This window comes from Anolis sagrei, chromosome X (genome assembly GCF_037176765.1).
Source record: "Anolis sagrei isolate rAnoSag1 chromosome X, rAnoSag1.mat, whole genome shotgun sequence".
Lineage (NCBI taxonomy): Eukaryota > Metazoa > Chordata > Lepidosauria > Squamata > Dactyloidae > Anolis > Anolis sagrei.
The window spans coordinates 10,532,823-10,553,092 of record NC_090034.1 but is presented as its reverse complement, the minus strand read 5'-3'; the positions used below and the strand labels follow the sequence as shown (position 1 = coordinate 10,553,092).

The following is a 20,270-nucleotide window of genomic DNA, read 5'->3' as shown; positions in this document are numbered from 1 at the left end:
TTCTCTTTCTTAAAAAACCCAGTTTGGACCACTATATGCCACATCTCATTGAGTTCTTGGAAGGAGGGGGATTCTGTTTCACAAACCTTGAGGCCAAAACCCAAACCAAGTGGCAGCTGGAACATTCGCAGGAGATTTTATAACCATTTCCGCATCCAGAATGGATGAAAAGTGACATTTATAGTGACATATTGCAATCAGAAATCCCAGAGCCGAGAGGTCACCCTTGACAAAAGTACATTCTTTGCTGGCTGTGGTTCTGGATAAAGACCAGCACATGCCACAATTCCCATTGCACGGAGGGTTTTGCTCTTGTCTTTGGCTACAGCAGCTTTCTCTCTCTCTCTCTTTCTCTCTCTCTAAATGAAATGGTTTCCTTGGGAATGGGAGAAAAAAGACCCAAAGATTTCAAGGAAATGCCTTTGTTTGGATGCCTCTGGAGTGAGCTTTCAAGAGACGGGGCAAAGAATGCAAAGGGCAAGGAGCAAAAAAGAGAGTTTCGCAAGACTGGATCTTTTCTGCGCTTTGGAGGGAGCATTTCAAAAAAGAGGGCAGCAACATAGAAGGTTGCATACCAAAACTCCTACAAATGCTCAACAAGCAATCCAAACTTTGCAGGATGTTTACCATTTCATCTTCTGGTGAACTTCTGTCAATGGTTACATCGGTACAGAAGGAGAACTTGGCAAAGTTCATTCATGGCAGAAGTATCATTGTTGTTATTATTGTATCCTGCTATTCTCTCAGGAACTGAGATCCTAAGCAACTCACAACTTTAAAAGATATAATAATTGGTAAAGGTAAAGCTTTCCCCTGACATTAAGGCTAATCGTGTCCAACTCTGGGACTGTGGTGTTAATCTCCATTTCTAAGCCAAAGAGCCAGCATTGTCCATAGACACCTCCAAGGTCATGTGGCCGGCATGACTGCATGGAGTTCCGTTACCTTCCCACAGAAGTAGTACCTATTGATCTACTCACACTTGCATGTTTTCAAACTGCTAGGTTGGCAGAAGCTGGGGCTAACAGTGGGAGATCACCCTGCTCCCAGAATTCGAACCAGCAATCTTTCAGTCAACTATTTCCACAGCTCAGTGGTTTAACCAACTGTGCCACTGCTAAGCCCACAAGGGATATAATAACAACAATTTAAACAATATATATATATATATATATATATATATACACACACACACACACACACACACATATAATAATAATAATAATAATAATAATAATAATAACATGTGTATCCTGTTATTCTTTCAGGAACTGAGACCCTAAGCAACCCACAACCTTAAAAAGATACAATTTAAAAACCAACAATATGGAAATATTAAAACAAATTCAATTGCCACCATTATTATTATTAGTAGTAGTAGTAGTAGTAGTGATTTGAATGCAATATTCCTGCTTCTTGGCAGAGGGTTGGACTGGATGGTCCATGAGGTCTCTTCCAACTCTTTGATTCTATGATTCTTTGATTCTTTTATTCTAGTAGCAGTAGTAGTATCATGTACTCACTAGGGGACCTTCCATGGAAATAGTTATAATATTGAGAGACGTAAGTAAGGATGCTCAGCCGATCCGGCACTTTCAGGGCCACCATGTCTTCGGCATCCAGTAAAGCTGGGATTCCCAGCTCCGTCTCTGCTACTTTAAAAGCCTGTAGGATTCAAAGGAGAAGAGATAACATCAGGTTTTTTGGGGCCAAAAGGAGCCAGTAAGGTGGCTGGCATGGTACTTCAAAGTTGTGGCTTTTGCAAACTGTGGTTTGTTACAATGGTTCTGCTCCGCATATTACAATAAGCCAGGGATCTTGGCTTAATAAAGACCAAAGGCAAAACATTCCTCTTCTTGTGGTTAAAGTCACTAGGAAGAGGATAGGTTTATGTTACATCAAAACCAGAGTTTTATGGTCAAACTAGCTAAAGTTCACAAGCAAAGAACACATCCTGGCAAAGCCAGTGTGTGGCCCCATCTACACTGCCATATACTGCAGATTGAAACTCCCATTATATGGTCAGTATAGACCAAGTATGGGCAAACCCTGGCCCATGGGCTAGATGTGGCCCCTTGGGCTCTTTTCTCAGACCCCCCTCTCTCTCACTATCCTACCCTTCCTTCCTTCTCTCTTTCCTTCCTCCTTCCCTCCCTCTTTCCCCTTCCTTTCCACCCTTTTGTCCTTCCTTTCTTCCTCTCTTTCCTTCTTTCCTGTCTCCCTTAATTTCCTTTCTCCCTCCCTCCTTCATTCCCTTCCACCCTTTTGTCCTTCCTTCCTTCCTTCTCTCCCTCTTTCTCCTTCCTTCCCTTTTGTCTTTCCTTCCTTCCCTTTCCTTCCTCTCTCCCTCTTTCTCCTTCCCTTTTGTCTTTCTTTCCTTCTCTTTCTTCCCTCCTTCCCTCTTTCTATCCTTCTCTGTCTTTCATCCTTTCTTCCTTCTCTCTTTCCTTCCCCCTTCCCTCCCTTCCTTCCATCCCTCCTTCCCTTCCTTTCATCCTTCCTCCCCTTTTGTCTTTTCTTCCTTCCCTTTTCCTCCATCCTTCCCCCTTTCCATCCTTCCCTTCCTCCCTTTTTCCTTCCTCCTTTCCTTTCTTCCATCCTTCCCTACCTCCTTTTCATCCTTCCTTCCTACTTTTTTGTTTTTCCTTCCTTCCCTCTTTCTTCCCTCCTTCCCTCTTTTCATCATCCCTTCCTCCCTTTCATACTTTCCTCCTTCTCTCTTTCCTTCCTCCTTCCCTTCCTTCCATCTTTCCCTTCCACCCTTTCATCCTTCCTTCCTTTACTTTTGTCTTTCCTTCCTTCCCTCTTTCCTCCCTCTTTCCCTCTTTCCATCCTTCCCTTCCTCCCTTTTGTGATTCCTTCCATCTCTCTTTCTTTCCTCTTTCCCTTCCTTCCTTTCTTCCTTCCTTCCATCCATCCATCACTGGGCAGCCAGTCTTCCTAGCAGGGAGCGCTAGCATCCGGGCCCCCAAGTTAGAAAGCTTGCAAATGCCTGGTGCAGACTCACATAATGCCATTACATTCTTCAGCAAAGACAACCTGCAACCCATCTTTTTTTTACAATGGAAAGCTGGGACATTCCTCTCTGTGTGTATCCCCATGACTGGGTTTCTGGAGTCAGGACAGAGCTGATGGGTGGTCCGAATGCCTTTCCCTTTCGGAAACATCTGCAGCCCATTCTCTCCCCCTCCTCCGCAAAACAGAGCCCTTCTTCCCAGAGAGTCAAATGCCTGCAAAATCCGGTCAACAGGAAGAAAGTAAACAGTGCAACTTTTCACACAGCTGAATAAAATCCCACATGTTCTGCTTTGAACTGGAATATATGGCAGTGTGGACTCAGATAACCCAGTTCAAAGCAGATATTGTGGCATTTCCTGCCTTGATATTCTGGGTTATATGGCAGTGTGGAAGGGTGCACAGTTTCCAAAACAAAAGGAAAGCAAGTTATTTGTTTGTTTGTTAGTTTGTTTATTGTATCAGGAGCGAACCAAGGGTACAACTGTGATATATTTGAGAAAACACAAAGTTTAAAAAGGTGACATTCTATTAAATGTCCTTTGACCAGTAGCTGGCCACTTGGAGTGTCTCTGGCGTTACTGGGAGAAGGTCCCCCATTGTGTATGTGGCAGGGCTCAGGTTGCATTGTTTTTAGTGGTCTGTGGTTTGCTCTCCTCCACACTCGCATGTCGTGGACTCCACTTTGTGGCCCCATTTATTAAGGTTGGCTCTGCTTCTTGTGATGCCAGGGCTCAGTCTATTCAGGGCCTTCCGAGTTGCCCAGTCTTCTGTGTGCCCAGGAGGGAGTCTCTCATTTGGTATCAGCCATGGATTGAGGTGCTGGGTTTTAGCCTGCCACTTTTGGACTCTCGCTTGCTGAGGTGTTCCTGCAAGTATCTCTGTAGGTCTTAGGAAGCTTTTTCTTGATTTTATTTATTTATTTATTTATTTATTTCCAGTATTTATATTCTGCCCTTCTCACCCCACAGGGGGCTCAGGGTGGATTACAGTGTACACATATATGGCAAACATTCAACGCCAATTTGACATACAACGTGTATAGACATACACAGAGGCTATTTAACTTTTTCTGGCCGCCAGGGGAGCTGTCGCTTTCATTGTCCATCTGCAACACTGATGAAGTACTTCCGCATTCCCCGCATGCTTTTGCTGGAGTGCTTTGCTGGAGTCTTTTTTTTTATGGCTTCATAAATTAGTTAATTTAGCCTCCCCACACAAGGTGGTACCTAATTTTCCTACTTGGCAGATACAACTGTCTTTTGGGTTGCAAAGGTCGACAACAGGCTACACAATTGGTTGGAAACCCACTCCAACCCGGGCTGGCTTCGAACTCATGACCTTTTTGGTCAGAGTGATCTTAATGCAACTGGCACTCAGCCAGCTGCGCCACAATTGTTGTGCAGGTAGCCGGCCACTTTTGGACTCTTGCTTGCTGAGGTGTTCCTGCGAGTATCTCTGTAGATCTTAGGAAGCTTTTTCTTGATTTGAGGCCTTTGCTTGCTGGCTGATATCCAAACAGAGGATGGGCCGGAAATGTCACTGCCTTGGTCCTTTCATTGCTGGCTGCTACTTCCCGGCGGATGTCAGGTGGTACAATACCGGCTAACCAGTATAATTTCTCCAGTGGTGTTGGGCGTAGACACCTTGTGATAATGTGGCATGTCTCATTAAGAGCCACATCCACTGTTTTAACATGGTGAGATGTGTTCCACATTGTGTACTCAGCAGCAGAGTAGCAAAGCGCAAAGGCAGATGTCTTCACTGTGTCTGGTTGTGATTACTACACATCTGGGAGTCCCCTGGACAACGTTTGATTCTCTCACTCCAGAAGTGACCAGAAGCAACTTGCAGCATGCAAGCTGAGTTGGGAAATCCAGGAATGCAATGAGGTCTATATATTATAATAGTCCCAAATCCCACTGCAAATACCGGTAGTTCAATCCAAGGATCTCCTCTGCATAGATTACGTTCTTCCCTGCCTACCTCACAGGGTTGTTATATGAATGAACAGGGCAAATGATAACATCCTGGGAGTTGTAGTTTTAAATAGTTTTGTGCCTTTCTGCCAAACATAGCTGGAGCTTCGTTAAGCTAGAAGGATTGCATATCATTATGCCAAGGCAGTTAATTTGGTGTCAATCTGCATTAATTCCACAATGTAGCTGCCGTCTGGCTCGACAATCTTGTCAAGCAGGTTTTTCCAGAGAGCAAAAGGGTAATTTTTTTGCACAGAACACAAAGCACACCCTTTCATAATCACATCTCAAGAAGGGAACCAATCTTGACCCAACACTTCATTTTAATCAATAGCCATTTCAGCAAGATGGAATATTTGATTTGGTTGGAGGTCCGGTGTTTACCAAATGATACAAAATAGTCATTCCATCTGTGAAATGGGCACAGCCAATGGAGAAGGCAAGAAAAGCCCTGTCAGTATAGCCTATCATGCATAATTATATTTTAAAAGGATTAAGTCGGTTGTCTTTGCAGCCGCTCACTGTTTGTATTTACGGTCTGTTAGTTCTGATCTAATCTATCCAGGACCAAAGTGTGTTTGGAGAAAGGCTGAGGCTGGTGACATCAGAGCAGGAAGTAGACAGGAGAAAGGGAAAAAATGACTTACCAGTTCGTTGTTTTCGTAGACATTTTCTTTGCGGAGAGAGCTAAAATTTCTGGAATGGAAGAGAAGAGAAAGAAAAATAGGTTTTGCTAAACAATTAAGCAGTGTTGCACATTATCTAGAGTAGTGGCTCTCAATCTGGGAGGTCGTAAAGGGGGTGTCAGGGATCACCAAAGACCACCAGAAAACACAGTATTTTCTGTTTTTCATGAGAGTTCTGTGAGGGGAGCTTAGCCCATTTCTATAGTTGGTGGAGTTCTGAATGCTCTTTGATTGTAGGTGAACTACAAATCCCAGAAACTACAACAAAATATCAAGGTCTATTTTCCCTAAACTCCACCAGTGTTCACATTTGGACATATTGAGTATCCATGCCAATTTTGGTCCAGATCCACCATTGTTCGAGTTCACAGTACTCTCTGGATGTAGGTGAACTACAACTCCCAAACTCCAGGTTAGCGCCCACCAAACCCTTCCAGCGTTTTCTGTTGTAATGTGAGTTCTGTGTGCCAAATTTGATTCTATTCCATTCTTGGTGTAGTTCAGAATGCTCCTTGATTGTAGGTGAACTATAAATCCCAACAACTACAACTCCCAAATGTCAAGGTCTGTTTCCCCAAGACTCCACCAGTGTTCACATTTGAGCATATTGAGTATCCATGCCAATTTTGGTCCATATCCACCATTGTTTGAGTCCACAGTGCTCTCTGGATGTAAGTGAACTACAACTCCAAAACTCAATGTCAACGTCCACCAAACCCTTCCAGTATTTTCTGTTGGTCATGGGAGTTCTATGTGCCAAGTTTGGTTCAATTCCATCATTGGTGTAGTTCAGAATGCTCCCTGATTGTAGATGAACTATAAATCCCAGTAACTACAACTCCCAAATGATCAAATCAATCCTCCCAAACCCACCAGTATTCAAATGTGGGTGTATTGGTTATTTGTGCCAAATTTGGTCCAGTGAAAGAAAATACATCCTACATATCATATATTGACATTATGATTCATAACAGTAGCAAAATTAGTTATGAAGTAGCTACAAAAAATAACTTTATGGTTGGAAGTCACCACAACAGGAGGAACTGTATTAAGGGGTCATGGCATTATGAAGGTTGGCCTAGAGCTTCCCTGGGTGCATCTGCACTGCAGAATTAATGCACTTTGACACCACTTCAACTGCTATATCTCAATGCCCTGGAATCCTGGGAGTTATAGTTTGACTAGGTTTAGTCTGAAAGATTCATAGGAGCTGTAGTCACCACACTACAGCTCCCATGACTCCAACGCATTGAGCCAAGAAGTGCAAGGGAATCCTGGGAGTTGTCATTTGGCACTCTTTGGTAGAGAAGGCCAATGGTCTTGTAAAACTATAACTCCCAGGATTTCATAGTATTGAGCCTATAGCAATGAAAGTGGTGTCAAGCCACATTAATTCTATAGTGTACTTACTTACTTTGGCGATCCCTCGTTTTCCGAGGATGATTGTCTTCCAGTCTTCTTGTGGGTCCGTATGTGGCTGTGGAGCCCTATTCTTGCTCTGCATCTTCTTCCGCAGGGAGGGCATTGGTTTCCAGGTGGAAGGTGGTCTCGGTTGGGGTTGGCTTGACGCGCCTTCCTCTTGGCACGCTTCTCCCTTTCGCCCTCCATTCATGCCTCTTCAAATTCTGCAGCACTGCTGGTCACAGCTGACCTCCAGCTGGAGCGGTCGAGGGCCAGGGCTTCCCAGTTCTCAGTGTCTATGCCAGAGTTTTTAAGGTTGGCTTTGAGCCCATCTTTAAATTTCTTTTCCTGTCCACCAACATTCTGTTTTCCGTTCTTGAGTTCAGAGTAGAGCAACTGTTTCGGGAGACAGTGGTTGGGCATCCAGACAACGTAGCCGGTCCAGTGGATTTGATGACGGAGGACCATCGCTTCAATGCTGGTGGTCTTTGCTTCTCCCAGCACGCTGATGTTTGTCCGCCTCTCTTCCCAAGAGATTTGCAGGATTTTCCGGAGGCAGCGCTGATGGAATCGTTCAGGAGTTGCATGTGACGTCTGTAGACAGTCCACGTCTCACAGGCATATAGCAGGGTTGGGAGGACATTAGAAAATGTTGAACTTTGGCAGCCACCTCTCCACCAAAGTCAACATCGACACCGAAATACAACGCTGCCTGAGCTCTGCGAGCACAGCATTATAGTGTAGTTTCCCTTCTGGGTATCCTTCATTAACAACTTTTGCCATTTTGACCACACTCTCTGCCACATGTGTCCTGGTTCTATCCTGTGAAATATGTGGGAGCTAGAGCCCTTGGGAAAGTCACACTCTCTCAGCCTCAGGCAATCCTCTTCAGAAGAAACCTTGCCCCCAAAAACCTGTGATAGGTTCTCCTTAGGATTGCCATAAGCTGGAAACAACATGTACCAAGCTCTGTAATAGAATGCGAGTTGAGAAATGTCAACTCTATACCAGAACAAACTGGACCAGATGAGCTCAGGGGCATTTTTTCCATTGAGGTTTGAGGGAAGTGTTTGTGACTCAGCAAGGCATGAGCAAGATGCTGCAAGTTCCCCAGGACATGTTTTCTCCCAAGATGTTGAGCAAGAAGGAGACACACTTCTACAGCCACAGAGGAGCCAAAACGAGCCCGACCTTTGCTCTGGACTCGAAAGGAACATTATCAGCACCTTCAGCTTAAAGGGAATCATCTTGAAAGTAATTTGGAAGCTGTGCTCTCCCTTTCTCTTTCATTACTTCGTCTTCAAAGTTGGCACCTTTATGACTGGCTGGCCTTCAACACCGGCAACTTCAGACACGTGATGCTCTCTCCCCTGCACACACAAGATGGAATTTTTCTATTTCTGGTTTTCCAAAGGTCCCTTCCCATGGGTCACACCATCACTTCTAGATACACTACTTCAGTCTCTGTGTTTCAATCCAGAAGTAGCCAGAACTATTGCTGTTTGTGCTTTCAAGCCATTTCTGATTTATGGCAATCCTAAGGTCACAGGGTTTCCTTGGCAGAATTTGCATTCTGCTGAGGCAGAGAGAATGTGACTTGCTTGACATGCAATTTATTTATTTTGTTTCCAACATTTCTACCCTGCCCTTCTCAACCTCCAAGGGGGGACTCGGAGTGGCTTACACTGGCAAAGATTCAATTCCTCACAGTACAAACAGATATAACAAAGTATTGTCGAAGGCTTTCATGGCTGGAATCACTGGGTTGTTGTAGATTTTTTCGGGCTATATGGCCATACTCTAGAGGCATTCTCTCCTGACGTTTCACCTGCATCTATGGCAAGCATCCTCAGAGGTAGTGAGGTCTGTTGGAACTAGGAAAAAGGGTTTATATATCTGTGGAATGACCAGGGTGGGACAAAGGACTCTTGTCTGCTGGAGCTAGGTGTGAATGTTTCAACTGACCACCTTGATTAGCAAATAATGGCCTGACAGTGCCTAGAGCAAACTTTTGTTGAGAGGTGATTACATGTCCTTGTTTGTTTCCTCTCTGTTGCTGTGCTGTTGTAATTTTAGAGTTTTTTAATACTGGTAGCCAGATTTTGTTCATAGATGCAGGCGAAACGTCAGGAAAGAATGCCTCTAGACCATGGCCTTATGGCCCGAAAAAACCTACAACAACCCAGATATAACAAATATAACAGCAATTTAACAATAAAAACAGTAAGTTAAAAACAATTTATAACATTATTATCAAACCAAATAGCCACTTCCTCTCCAGTTCAACATCCAAAGTGCTGTCGTGCCTGTTGTCCAAAAGCCTGGTCCCAAAACGACTATTTTCCGGTCCCAATTCAAGGTGCAGGTGCTTACCTACAAACCCCTAAACAGTTTGGGACCCACCTACCTGTGTGACCACATCTCTGTATAAGAACCCACACGATCTCTCCGATCATCTGGAGAGGCCCTGCTCACGATCCCACCTGCGTCACAAGCGCGTTTGGTGGGGACAAGCGACAGGGCCTTCTCTGTGGTAGCCCCCCGACTCTGGAACTCTCTCCCCAAGGACATCAGACAAGCCCCAACATTGGCAGTCTTTAGGAAGAGCCTGAAGACCTGGCTGTTCCAGTGTGCCTTTCCAGGATAGGAAACTCCTAGCATCATGTCCCAAACGCACTTTATTAGAGATTTAAGATTGTCTGTACACCGCACCTACCTCTAAAAACCTATACATTTCACCTGTCATGTCCAGCACTTTTAAATTTTATTCATTACATTTGGCCCGGCCTTTAGTTTTAAAAGCGTTGTGGTGTTATTGTTCTAATGTTTATTGTTATTGCTTTAATGTTTATTGTTTTGCTTTATGAGTTTTATTGTTGTATTTGTTATGCTGTTGTTTTATTGAGGGCCTTGGCCTTTTGTAAGCCACACCGAGTCCTTCGGGAGATGTTAGTGGGGTATAAATAAAGATGATGATGATGATGATGATGATAATAATAATAATAATAATAGATCTATCTATCAAGCAATAGGTAACCTCTTTCGACGAGGTCTAAATTCAGTTTCAGAGAAGCACCCCAGACTACATTCCGATGTGGCTTAAACCTTTTATGGCCAGGAACTAAACCAACATGACTGAATGTAATTTGTTTATGGAATTGTAGAGCTGCAAGAAAGGATGAAAACTGACAAGAAACTTTGCTGAGGCTGTTGCGTTTCAAGTCCAAGCTCCACCAGTCAGGAACGCACCACAAAATACTCCTGAAAGTTGCAAAAGCAAAAGAAGTGTGTCTTAACGTAGTGTCTGAAAACCAGAAAAAGGATTTCCCAACCCCAGATGGCTTACAATGTGTCTACTCATCTCTTTCTTTCAAAGTCATATACACACAATATTTCCAGAATGAAGACAGAAACAAAGAACTCCCTCATTGCCCTCTCCATGCACCAGATTTCACTAATGTGACGTGAGACCTGTTGCCGCCACAAAGCTGCCTGCGCTGAATAGTTGTCGCTTCCTCCACCATGACATAATGCCCTCTTGTCACTTCCTTTCATGTGACCGATTTCCAATGAAGCAAGTAGCAGGGAGGAGTGGGAAGGATCAACAGCCAAGGAGCCCTGAGCAAACAGTGAGGCTTTCTTCCAGCCCTGCCTCACTCTTCCCTTCCGCATTGTGCCTTTGTCCGAGTGCTGACAGGGAACTTTGCTGGGGATGTTGCATTTCAAGTCTCATCAAGAGTCAAAGGGCTCAAACTTCCTGACTAATCCTTGCAGCTAGAGCCTGGGACAAGTCAGTGTCAAGGAAAAAGGACTCCTTGGAATGCTAACTTTCTATAAGCAGGGATTTGCCTCTTTCCTGAAGGGAGGCCCATACATCATATCAGTGAAACAGTTTAGTCTAAACAAGAGTAGCTCTTATACATTGGAAACAATTTTTCCCCAAACTCTGCTATACAGAGGCATACTAATACTGAACATGAAAGTTCAGTATGCCACCATAATGTTGAAAGGACAAAGCGTGTTTTGTGCTACTTTGGAGACTAGGACACAATGGAGCAACGGAAAAGAGATTGCACCCAAACATCAGGAAAACATCACAAAGATAAGAGACCTGCATGTTCTCCTGCAGTGAGGGCATCGGTTTCCAGGTGGAAGGTGGTCTCGGTCAGGGTGGGCTTGACGGGCCTTCCTCTTGGCACGTTTCTCTCTTTCACCCTCCATTCGTGCCTCTTCAAATTCTACAGCACTGCTGGTCACAGCTGACCTCCAGCTAGAGCGTTCAATTTATTTATTTATTTATTTATTTATTTATTTATTATTTGCTTCATTTATATACCGCTTTTCTCAGCCCTCAGGCGATTCAAAGCGGTTAACAACAGCAAAATTCAATGCAAAAATATCACAAAATGAATATGGGACAGTTAAAAACAGTAGCATCATCAATGATTAAACATCAACATAACAATTATTAGCGTCTCATCAGTAAAATCAGAATCCAATCTCATCATCCATTATTCCGTATTCCTATATTCAATTACACTGGTTAATCGAATGCTTGTTCAAACAGCCAGGTCTTCACTTTCCTCCGAAATGCCAACGGGGGGGGGGGGGGGGGGGACGATCTGATATCTGTAGAAAGGGCATTCCATAGCTGAGGGACCACCACTGAGAAGGCCCTGTCTCTCGTCCCCGCCAGGCGCGCCTGTGATGCAGGCGGGACCGAGAGCAGGGCTTCCCCAGATGATCTTAATGTCCTAGTTGGTTCAAGGGCCAGGGCTCCCCAGTTCTCGGTGTCTATGCCACAGTTTTTAAGGTTGGCTTTGAGCCCATCTTTAAATCTCTTTTCCTGTCCACCAACATTCCGTTTTCCATTCTTGAGTTCGGAGTAGAGCAACTGCTTTGGGAGACGGTGGTCGGGAATTCGGACAATGTGGTCGGTCCAGAGGAGTTGATGATGGAGGACTATTGCTTCAATGCTAGTGGTCTTTGCTTCTTCCAACATGCTGACATTTGTCCGCATGTCTTCCCAGGAGATTTGCTGGATTTTTCAGAGGCAACAGTGATGGAATCGTTCCAGGAGTTGCATGTGACGTATGTAGATAGACCACGTTTTGCAGGCATATAGCAAGGTTGGGAGGACATTAGCTTTATAAAGAAGCACCTTGGTATCTGTACGGATGTCCCGATCCTCAAACACTCTCTACTTCATTTGGAAAAATGCTGCACTTGCAGAGCTCAGGCGGTGTTGTATCTCAGTGTCAGTGTTGACTTTTGTGGAGAGGTGACTGCCAAGGTAGTGGAAATGATAAACAGTTTCTAATGTTACACCATATATCTGTATGCCTCCTTACAACAAAATCAGAGAATTATAGTGCTGGGAGTGGACTCCCACCCAGTCCACTCCCAGCACCTCACTTCATCCAGGACCATCAGGTAGAGCAGTGGTTCTCAACCTTTCTGATGCTGCGACCCCTTAATACAGTTCTATATGTTGTGCTGACCCCCAACCATGAAATTATTTTTTGTTGCTACTTCATAACTGCAATTTTGTTACTGCTAGGAATCACCATGTAAGTAACTGATATGTAAGATGTACTTTAATTCAGTGGATCAAATTTGGCACAAATACCCGATACGCCCACATTTGAATACTGGTGGAGTGGGGTGAGGGGATTGATTTTGTCATTTCGGAGTTGTAGTTGGTGGGATTTATAGTTCACCTACAATCAAAGAGCATTCTGAACTTCACCAGGAATGGAACTGAACCAAACTTGGCACACAGTACTCCCATGCCAAACAGAAAATATTGGAAGGGTTTGGGGGGCATTGACCTTGAGTTTTGAAGTTGTAGTTCACCTACATCCAGAGAGCACTGTGGACTCAAACAATGATTGATCTGGACCAAACTTCGCACGAATACTCAATATCTCCAAAAGTGAACACTATTGGAGTTTGGGAAATTTAAAGCTTTGTATTTGGGAGTTGTAGTTGCTGAGATTTATAGTTCACCTACAATCAAAGAATCCCTTGAACCCCACCAACGATAGAATTGGTCCAAACTTACAACACAGAACCCCCATGACCAACAGAATGTACTGGAGGGATTTGGGATGAATTGACAGTGATTGACAGACCCACCTTTCTGATGGGTCTTTGGCGACCCCTCTGACACCACCTCGCGACCTCCCCCCCCCCCCAGGAGTCCCGACCCCCAGGTTGAGAAACGCTGAGGTAGAGCATCCTCAGCAGGGAGCTGTCCAGCCTCTTTTTGAAGCCATTCGGAGAAGGAGGTCCCACCAACTCCATAAGCCATTGGTTCCATTGCCAAACTGTTCTCACTGTCAAGGAGTTCTAACTATTGTTCAGTCGAAATGCATCTTCCCTTAACTTAAAACCATTAGGCCTGTTCTTGCCCTCTGGGGCAGCAGAGAACAAATCTGCCTCCTCTTGTATGTAATGATTGAAATCCATGAAACCACAAATGCGAGATGAATTATTAGATAAACAATCGACAATACCATAAAGTTGCCAAGAAGAAATTTAAAAGCACAGTGGAGACAAAAAGTTCTGCCTGGAGCCTCAAAGAAAGAAATACCAGCACCCTGGGAGAGAATTCCGGGCGAAGGACTTCTCCAAAGAGCGCAAAAAAGCAAAGCAAAACAAAACAAAACCTTCTTGCCAAGTCTCCACAGTTGCTTTGCATTGGACATGGAAGGTACCCATGAAAGGGCATCAGCAGGTCACATAAAAGTGGATCCTGTTTCACGCCCATTTCTAAACCACACACTATCTTGGCACAATCCAGGTCGGTTACACAACAGTTCCCATTATCCTCAACCACAAACCATGCTGGTTGGGGATAGTGGGCGTTCTTGTGCAGCACTTATGAAGGACAACAGATTGAGAGAGGCTGCAAAGTGATAAATCATACACACACACTTCTGTTTTTGTTACATTGAGAGGTTGCTTTCTGCACAACAGTCCTCTGAGGTAGGCCAGGTTGAGAAAAAAGTAACTGGCCCTCAATCAACCAATGAGTTTTACAATGAGGACTTTGACATTGATTAGTGCAAGGGGCATAATACCAGTTTGAAAAGCATACGCACGCAAAACAATCCATAATTTTAAAAGTCATTATTCAAAAACTATCTGGTTAGGCCTGCCGGAAGAGATTGGGGTTTAATCCTGTTTTAAAGGCAGAGTATCTAATTGTTGGAGCTTTTCCGGCAGGTCATTCCATAATTTTGGGGCAGCTAATGAAAAAAATCTTCTAGTTAATAATTGACAACTTGTTTTTGGTTAACTGTTGTAAATTGCCGCCAGAAGTCCTATGCATCTGGAGTAGATTATACCAGAGAATGTGATCCTGTATCTAACCTAAATCATATAGGACTTCTAAAGGCAACAACGAACATATTGTACATTGTCCATTTCCACTCCCTTGGCAGCCATCTCTCCACCAAAGTCAACATTGACACTGAAATACAACACCGCCTGAGCTCTGCAAGTGCAGCATTTTCCCAAATGAAGCAGAGAGTGTTTCAGCATTGGAACATTTGTAGGGAGACCAAGATGTTTGTTTGTAAAGCTTTTGTCCTCCTGACCCTGCTATATGTGTGCGAAACATGGACTGTCTACAGATGTCAGACTCAACTCCTGGAACGATTCCTTCAGCAATGCCTCTGAAAAATTCTGCAAATTTCTTGGGAAGACAGGCAGACAAACGTCAGTGTGCTGGAAGAAGCAAAGACCACCAGTATTGAAGTGATGCTCCTACATCAACAACTCTGCTGGATTGGCCACGTTGTCTGAATGCCCGATCACCATCTCCCAAAGCAGTTACTATACTCCCAACTCAAGAATGGAAAACAGAATATTGGTGGACAGGAAAAGAGATTGAAAAATGGGCTTAAAACTAACCTTAAAAACTGTGGCATAGACACCAAGAACTGAGAAGCCCTGGCCCTTGAGCACTCTAACTGAAGGTCAGCTGTGACCAGCAGTGCTGCGGAATTAGGAGAACACTAATGGAGGGTGAAAGGGAGAAATGGGCCAAGAGGAAGACATACCAAGCCAACCCTGATCAGGACCACCTTCCACCCTCACTGTGGAAGAACATGCAGGACAAGAATAGGGTTCCACAGTCACCTATGTACCCATCACCAAGACACTACACTTGGAAGGCCATCATACTGAGACAATGAAGGATTGCCTAGATAAATAAGTAAAAGTGGAGCCCCCAGTGGCGCAATGGGTTAAACCCTTGTGCTGGCAGGACTGAAGACCGACAGGTCAGAGGTTCGAATCCTAGGAGAGCGCGGATGAGCTCCCTCTATCAGCTCCAGCTCCCCATGTAGGGATGTGAGAGAAGCCTCCCACAAGGATGGTAAAGCATCAAAAACATCTGTGTGTCTCCTGGGCAACATCCTTGCAGATGGTTAATTCTCTCACACCAGAAGTGACTTGCAGTTTCTCAAGTCACTCCTAACACAAAAAAAAGTTGTTATTTTCATATTGAAAGCATTGCATAAATTAGTATAAAACTGATAAAAATAGAAGGCGTGCAGGCAGCTAAATATCTTTTGACCAAAAAACGGGCAACAGCAACGGCATTGTCTGTAGCCTCCAACAATTCTTCCTCGGTACACAAGGCAGGACATAGTGGACAAGCATACAGATGCAAGGTTGTAAAAAAAGTAAATGAAAGTAAGTGAGTAAAAGTAAAAGTACATTGCCCAGTAAATCCCTTAATGGTCAAAGAGACCCTAAGGAGATCCCATTCTCACCAACGTTCCCATTCTGCTTGGTACTCACATTAGGTCCGGCCTGTGGCGGTGCAGAATGGCACAGAAGGCCAAGCCATCTCGGAAAGAGGTGGTCATGTTGGTGATGTTGACATCCTTGTACCCTTGGCACTGCTGCTTGCACCACTGCTGGAGGGCTTGGATGGCTGCCATCTTGGCTTGGCTTGACCAATGAGCAGAGTTGGGTCAAAAATAGGAAGTCAACTGTGGAAGGATGTTTATGGGAAATGAAACAGAACGGAAAATAGCCCCTGAAAGAGGAGTGAGGTTGGTGAAGTTGATTGAGACTGCTGGAGAGAACTTTAGAAGAGACAATGTCTAAACTTCTAGCCTCCTGGAATAGAGTGACAGTGAAGAAGCTGATGATCTCCCAAAGCCTCCCAAGAAGTCTAATATTGACTACAAAGTCAAAGTATGTTGTCTTTACTGTTTCCAAACTCTCTCCTGTATCCTCCGGCTTTTCCCAGTCTTTGGGCTACTGAAAGAGGAGTGAGGTTGATGAAGTTGATGGAGAGATCTTTAGAGGAGACAATGCCTAAACTTCTGGTCTCCTGGAATGGAGTGACAGTGAAGAAGTTGTTGATCTCCTAAAGCCTTCCTAGAAGTCTAGTATTAACTACTAGAAAGCCAAAGTATGTTGTCTTGGCTGTTCCCAAACTCTCTCCTGAGTCTTCCAGCTTGAGGTTGGTGAAGTTGATGGAGAATGCTACAGTGATCTTTAGAGGAGACAATGTCTAAACTTCTGGTCTCCAGGAATGGAGTGACAGTGAAGAAGTTGGTGATCTCCCAAAGCCTTCCTAGAAATCTAGCATTGATTACAAAGCAGTTTCCAAACTCTCTCCTGAGTCCTCTGGAGAGTCCTCAAGTTGATGGAGAATGCTGGAGAGATCTTTAGAGGAGACAATGCCTAAACTTCTGGTCTCCTGGAATGGAGTGACAATCTTCCAAAGCCTTCCTAGAAGTCTAGTATTGACTACGAAGCCAAAGTATGTTGTCTTTACTGTTTCCAAACTCTCTCCTGAGTCCTCCAGCTTGAGGTTGGTGAAGTTGATGGAGAATGCTAGAGAGATCTTTAGTGGAGACAAAGCCTAAACTTCCGGTCTCAAGGAATGGAGTGACAGTGAAGAAGTTAGTGATCTCCCAAAGCCTTCCTAGAAGTCTAGTATTGACTACGAAGCTGTTTCCAAACTCTCTCTTGAGTCCTCCAGCTTGAGGTTGGCGAAGCTGAAGGAATGGAGTAACTGTGAAGAAGTTGGTGATCTCCCAAAGCCTTCCTAGAAGTCTAGTATTGACTACGAAGCCGTTTCCAAACTCTCTCTTGAGTCCTCCAGCTTGAGGTTAGTGAAGTTGATGGAGAATGCTGGAGAGATCTTTAGAGCAGGCAATGCCTAAACTTCTGGTCTCCAGGTATGGAGTGACTGTGAAGAAGTTGGTGATCTCCCAAAGCCTTCCTAGAAGCCTAGTATTGACTACTAGAAAGCCAAAGTATGTTGTCTTGGCTGTTCCCAAACTCTCTCCTGAGTCCTCCAGCTTTTTCCCTTCTTGGACATCAAGGGAGAAAGAAGGCGAAACTCAATCCATGCCCAAATGGCGACGCAGAGGAGGCGACCACGGAAGAGTCCACATTTCTCCCTGTTTCAAAGGTGTAGGTCGGAGGTCAAGAGGGGATTTGGAGGGGGAGGGGGACATCTGCCCCCCAGCAGGACATCCGGGCGATGCGGAGTGCAAGGCGAGGAAGAAACGGGGTTCAAAGTTGGAGAAGGTCGGTGCGTAAAAGCGGGAGCCGCTCCGCGCGTAAAGGCGCACGCCCTCTCCAAAAAGAGTCCCCGAGAAGAACGGGAGCCGAGCCTTCGCCTTGGCGCTCTCCAACTTCGGAGTTTCTTCCTTTGGGAAGTCCAAGGAAAACTCCAACTGCCGGATCCGTGGAAAAGAGGGAGGAGGCGGCGGTGGAGGAGGCGGGCGGGAGAAACTTTCAGGCGGAGGGAAGCCAGAGCCAGAGCCAATGGAGCCGGGAGGGGAGGGCCGGCCCTTGGACTCCGCCTCCGAGGGAAATAGGGAAGCCTGAGCAGACCTCTCTCTCACGTCTCTCTGCTTGACCCAGTCCAAGCCAGGCTGGACTTCACGGCCAACCATCCAGAAGGGAAGAGAAGGACAAAGGAGGCTTTGCAATATTCCTGCTCCTTGGCAGGGGGTTGGACTGGATGGCCCATGAGGTCTCTTCCAACTCTTTGATTCTATGATCCAAGCATGCTTCACAGATGCCCATCCAACCCCTGTTTAAAGGCCTCTTCTGGACTTTCCCTGGGTGCATCTGCACTGCAGAATTAATGCTGCTCGATACCACTTGGACTGCCTTGCTATGGAATGCTAGGGGTTGTACTGTCGAAGCTTTCATGGCTGGAATCACTGGGTTGTTGTAGGTTTTTCAGGCTATATGACCATGTTCTAGAAGCATTCTCTCCTGACGTTTTGCCTGCATCTATGGCAGATATCCTCACAACCTCTGAGGATGCCTGCCATAGATACAGGTGAAACGTCAAGAGAGAATGCTTCTGAAGCATGGCCATACAGCCCAAAAAACCAACAATAACCCATGCTAACAGTGCTCCATGAAGTCATGCTGGCCACATGACCTTGGAGGTGTCTACGGACAACACTGGTTCTTTGGCTTAGAAATGGAGATTAACACCAACCCCAGAGTCGGACACGGCTGGACTTAATGTCAGAGGAAAACCTTTACCTTTACCTAACCCATGGTTGGTCCTGAAAAGGTCCGTTGGTTGTTTTGCTTGCTTGTTTGCATGTTGCAAGTTGCTTCTGGTCGCTTCTGGAGTGAGAGAATCAGCCGTCTAAGAATATGTTGCCCAGATATTTCTTGATTTAACGCCTTAAATCAAGAAATAGCTTCCTAAGATCTACAGAAATACTTGCAGGAACACCTCAGCAAGCAAAAGTCCAAAAGTGGCAGGCTAAAACCCGGAACCATGGCTGATACCAAATGAGAGACTCCCTCCTGGACACACAGAAGACTGGGCAACTGAACAGACTGCGCTCTGGCACCACAAGATGCCGGGGAAACCTTAAGAAATGAGGCCACAAAGTGGAGTCCACGACATGTGAGTGTGGAGAAGAGCAAACCACAGATCACCTATTACAATGCAGCCTGAGCCCTGCCACTTGCACAATGGAGGACCTTCTTGCAGCAACACCAGAGGCACTCCAAGTGGCCAGATACTGGTCAAAGGACATTTAATCAACTACCAAGCTTGCAAGCGTTATGTTTTGTTTCTTTCTTTGTTAAAAAATGCAATGTAACTGTTTAATTTGCTCCTGACATGATAAATAAAACCTAACCCATGCTAGGAGTTGTCATTTTGCATGGCTTTTAGTCAAGGAATGCTGGGGCCTCACCAAACTCAAATTCTCCTGATTCTATTCCATTGAGTCATGAGGGCTGGTGGGGCCAAACTAAAGTGAAAATGAGTTGTCGAAGGCTTTCACGGCCAGAATCACTGGGTTGCTGTGAGTTTTCTGGGCTGTATGGCCATGTTCCAGAAGCATTCTCTCCTGATGTTTCGCCCACATCTGTGGCAGGCATCCTCATGGAAAGTAGTGGGGTTTATATATCTCTGGAATGTCCAGGGTGGGAGAAAGAACTCTAGTCTGTTGGAGGCAAGTGTGAATGTTTCATTTGGCCACCTTGATTAGGTAAAGTTGACCAAAAACTGATTTGTTACCCTTTTGGTACTATAGTTGGAGAGTGGTCCCTGATCAAGAGCTCCCTGGTCGAAAAAAGGTTGGGAGCCACTAGAATGAATGCAGCTCAACACCACTTGAACTTTTTTTTTTGGTCGCGTCAGGAGCGACTTGAGAGACTGCAAGTCGCTTCTGGTGTGAGAGAATTGGCTGTCTGCAAGGACGTTGCCCAGGGGACGCCCAGATGATTTGATGTTTTTATCATCCTTCTGGGAGACTTCTCTCATGTCCCCGCATGAGGAGCTGGAGCTGGTAGAGGGAGCTCATCCGCCTCTCCCCGGATTTGGCAGAATAAGGCTAAACACCTTGTAAAATTACAACTCCTAGGATTCCATAGCATCGAGCCATGGCAATTTTAGTGATGTCAAACTGCAATAATTCTGGGAAGTAGATGCACCCAAGGCTATGAAAGCTCTCTGGTACAATTCATAGAATCATAAGAGTTGGAAGAGACCTCATGGGCCACCCAGTCCAACCCTCTTTGGAAGCCTTTAAACAGGGGTTGGATGGGCATCTGTGAAGCATGCTTGGATCATAGAATTCTAGAGTTGGAAGAGACCTGGTGGGCCATCCAGTCCGACTCCATTCTGCCAAGAAGCAGGAAAATCACATTCAAAGCACCCTCAGCA

General features: G+C 45.1%; 1 protein-coding gene across 1 annotated transcript in view; it reads right to left on the bottom strand.

Moving 5' to 3' along the window:
- The window catches only part of LOC132782138 (MICAL-like protein 2), a 42,541-nt gene extending 24,709 nt beyond the window's left edge, over positions 1 to 17,832 (bottom strand). The window contains exons 1-3 of the mRNA XM_067460585.1: positions 15,896 to 17,832; positions 5,642 to 5,690; positions 1,524 to 1,665 (exon numbers count right to left, since the gene is read on the bottom strand). Coding sequence (XP_067316686.1) covers positions 1,524 to 1,665; positions 5,642 to 5,690; positions 15,896 to 16,038 — 334 coding nt within the window. The 5' untranslated portion in view covers positions 16,039 to 17,832. The remainder of the gene's footprint in view (positions 1 to 1,523; positions 1,666 to 5,641; positions 5,691 to 15,895) is intronic.
- Positions 17,833 to 20,270: the final 2,438 nt, after the last annotated feature.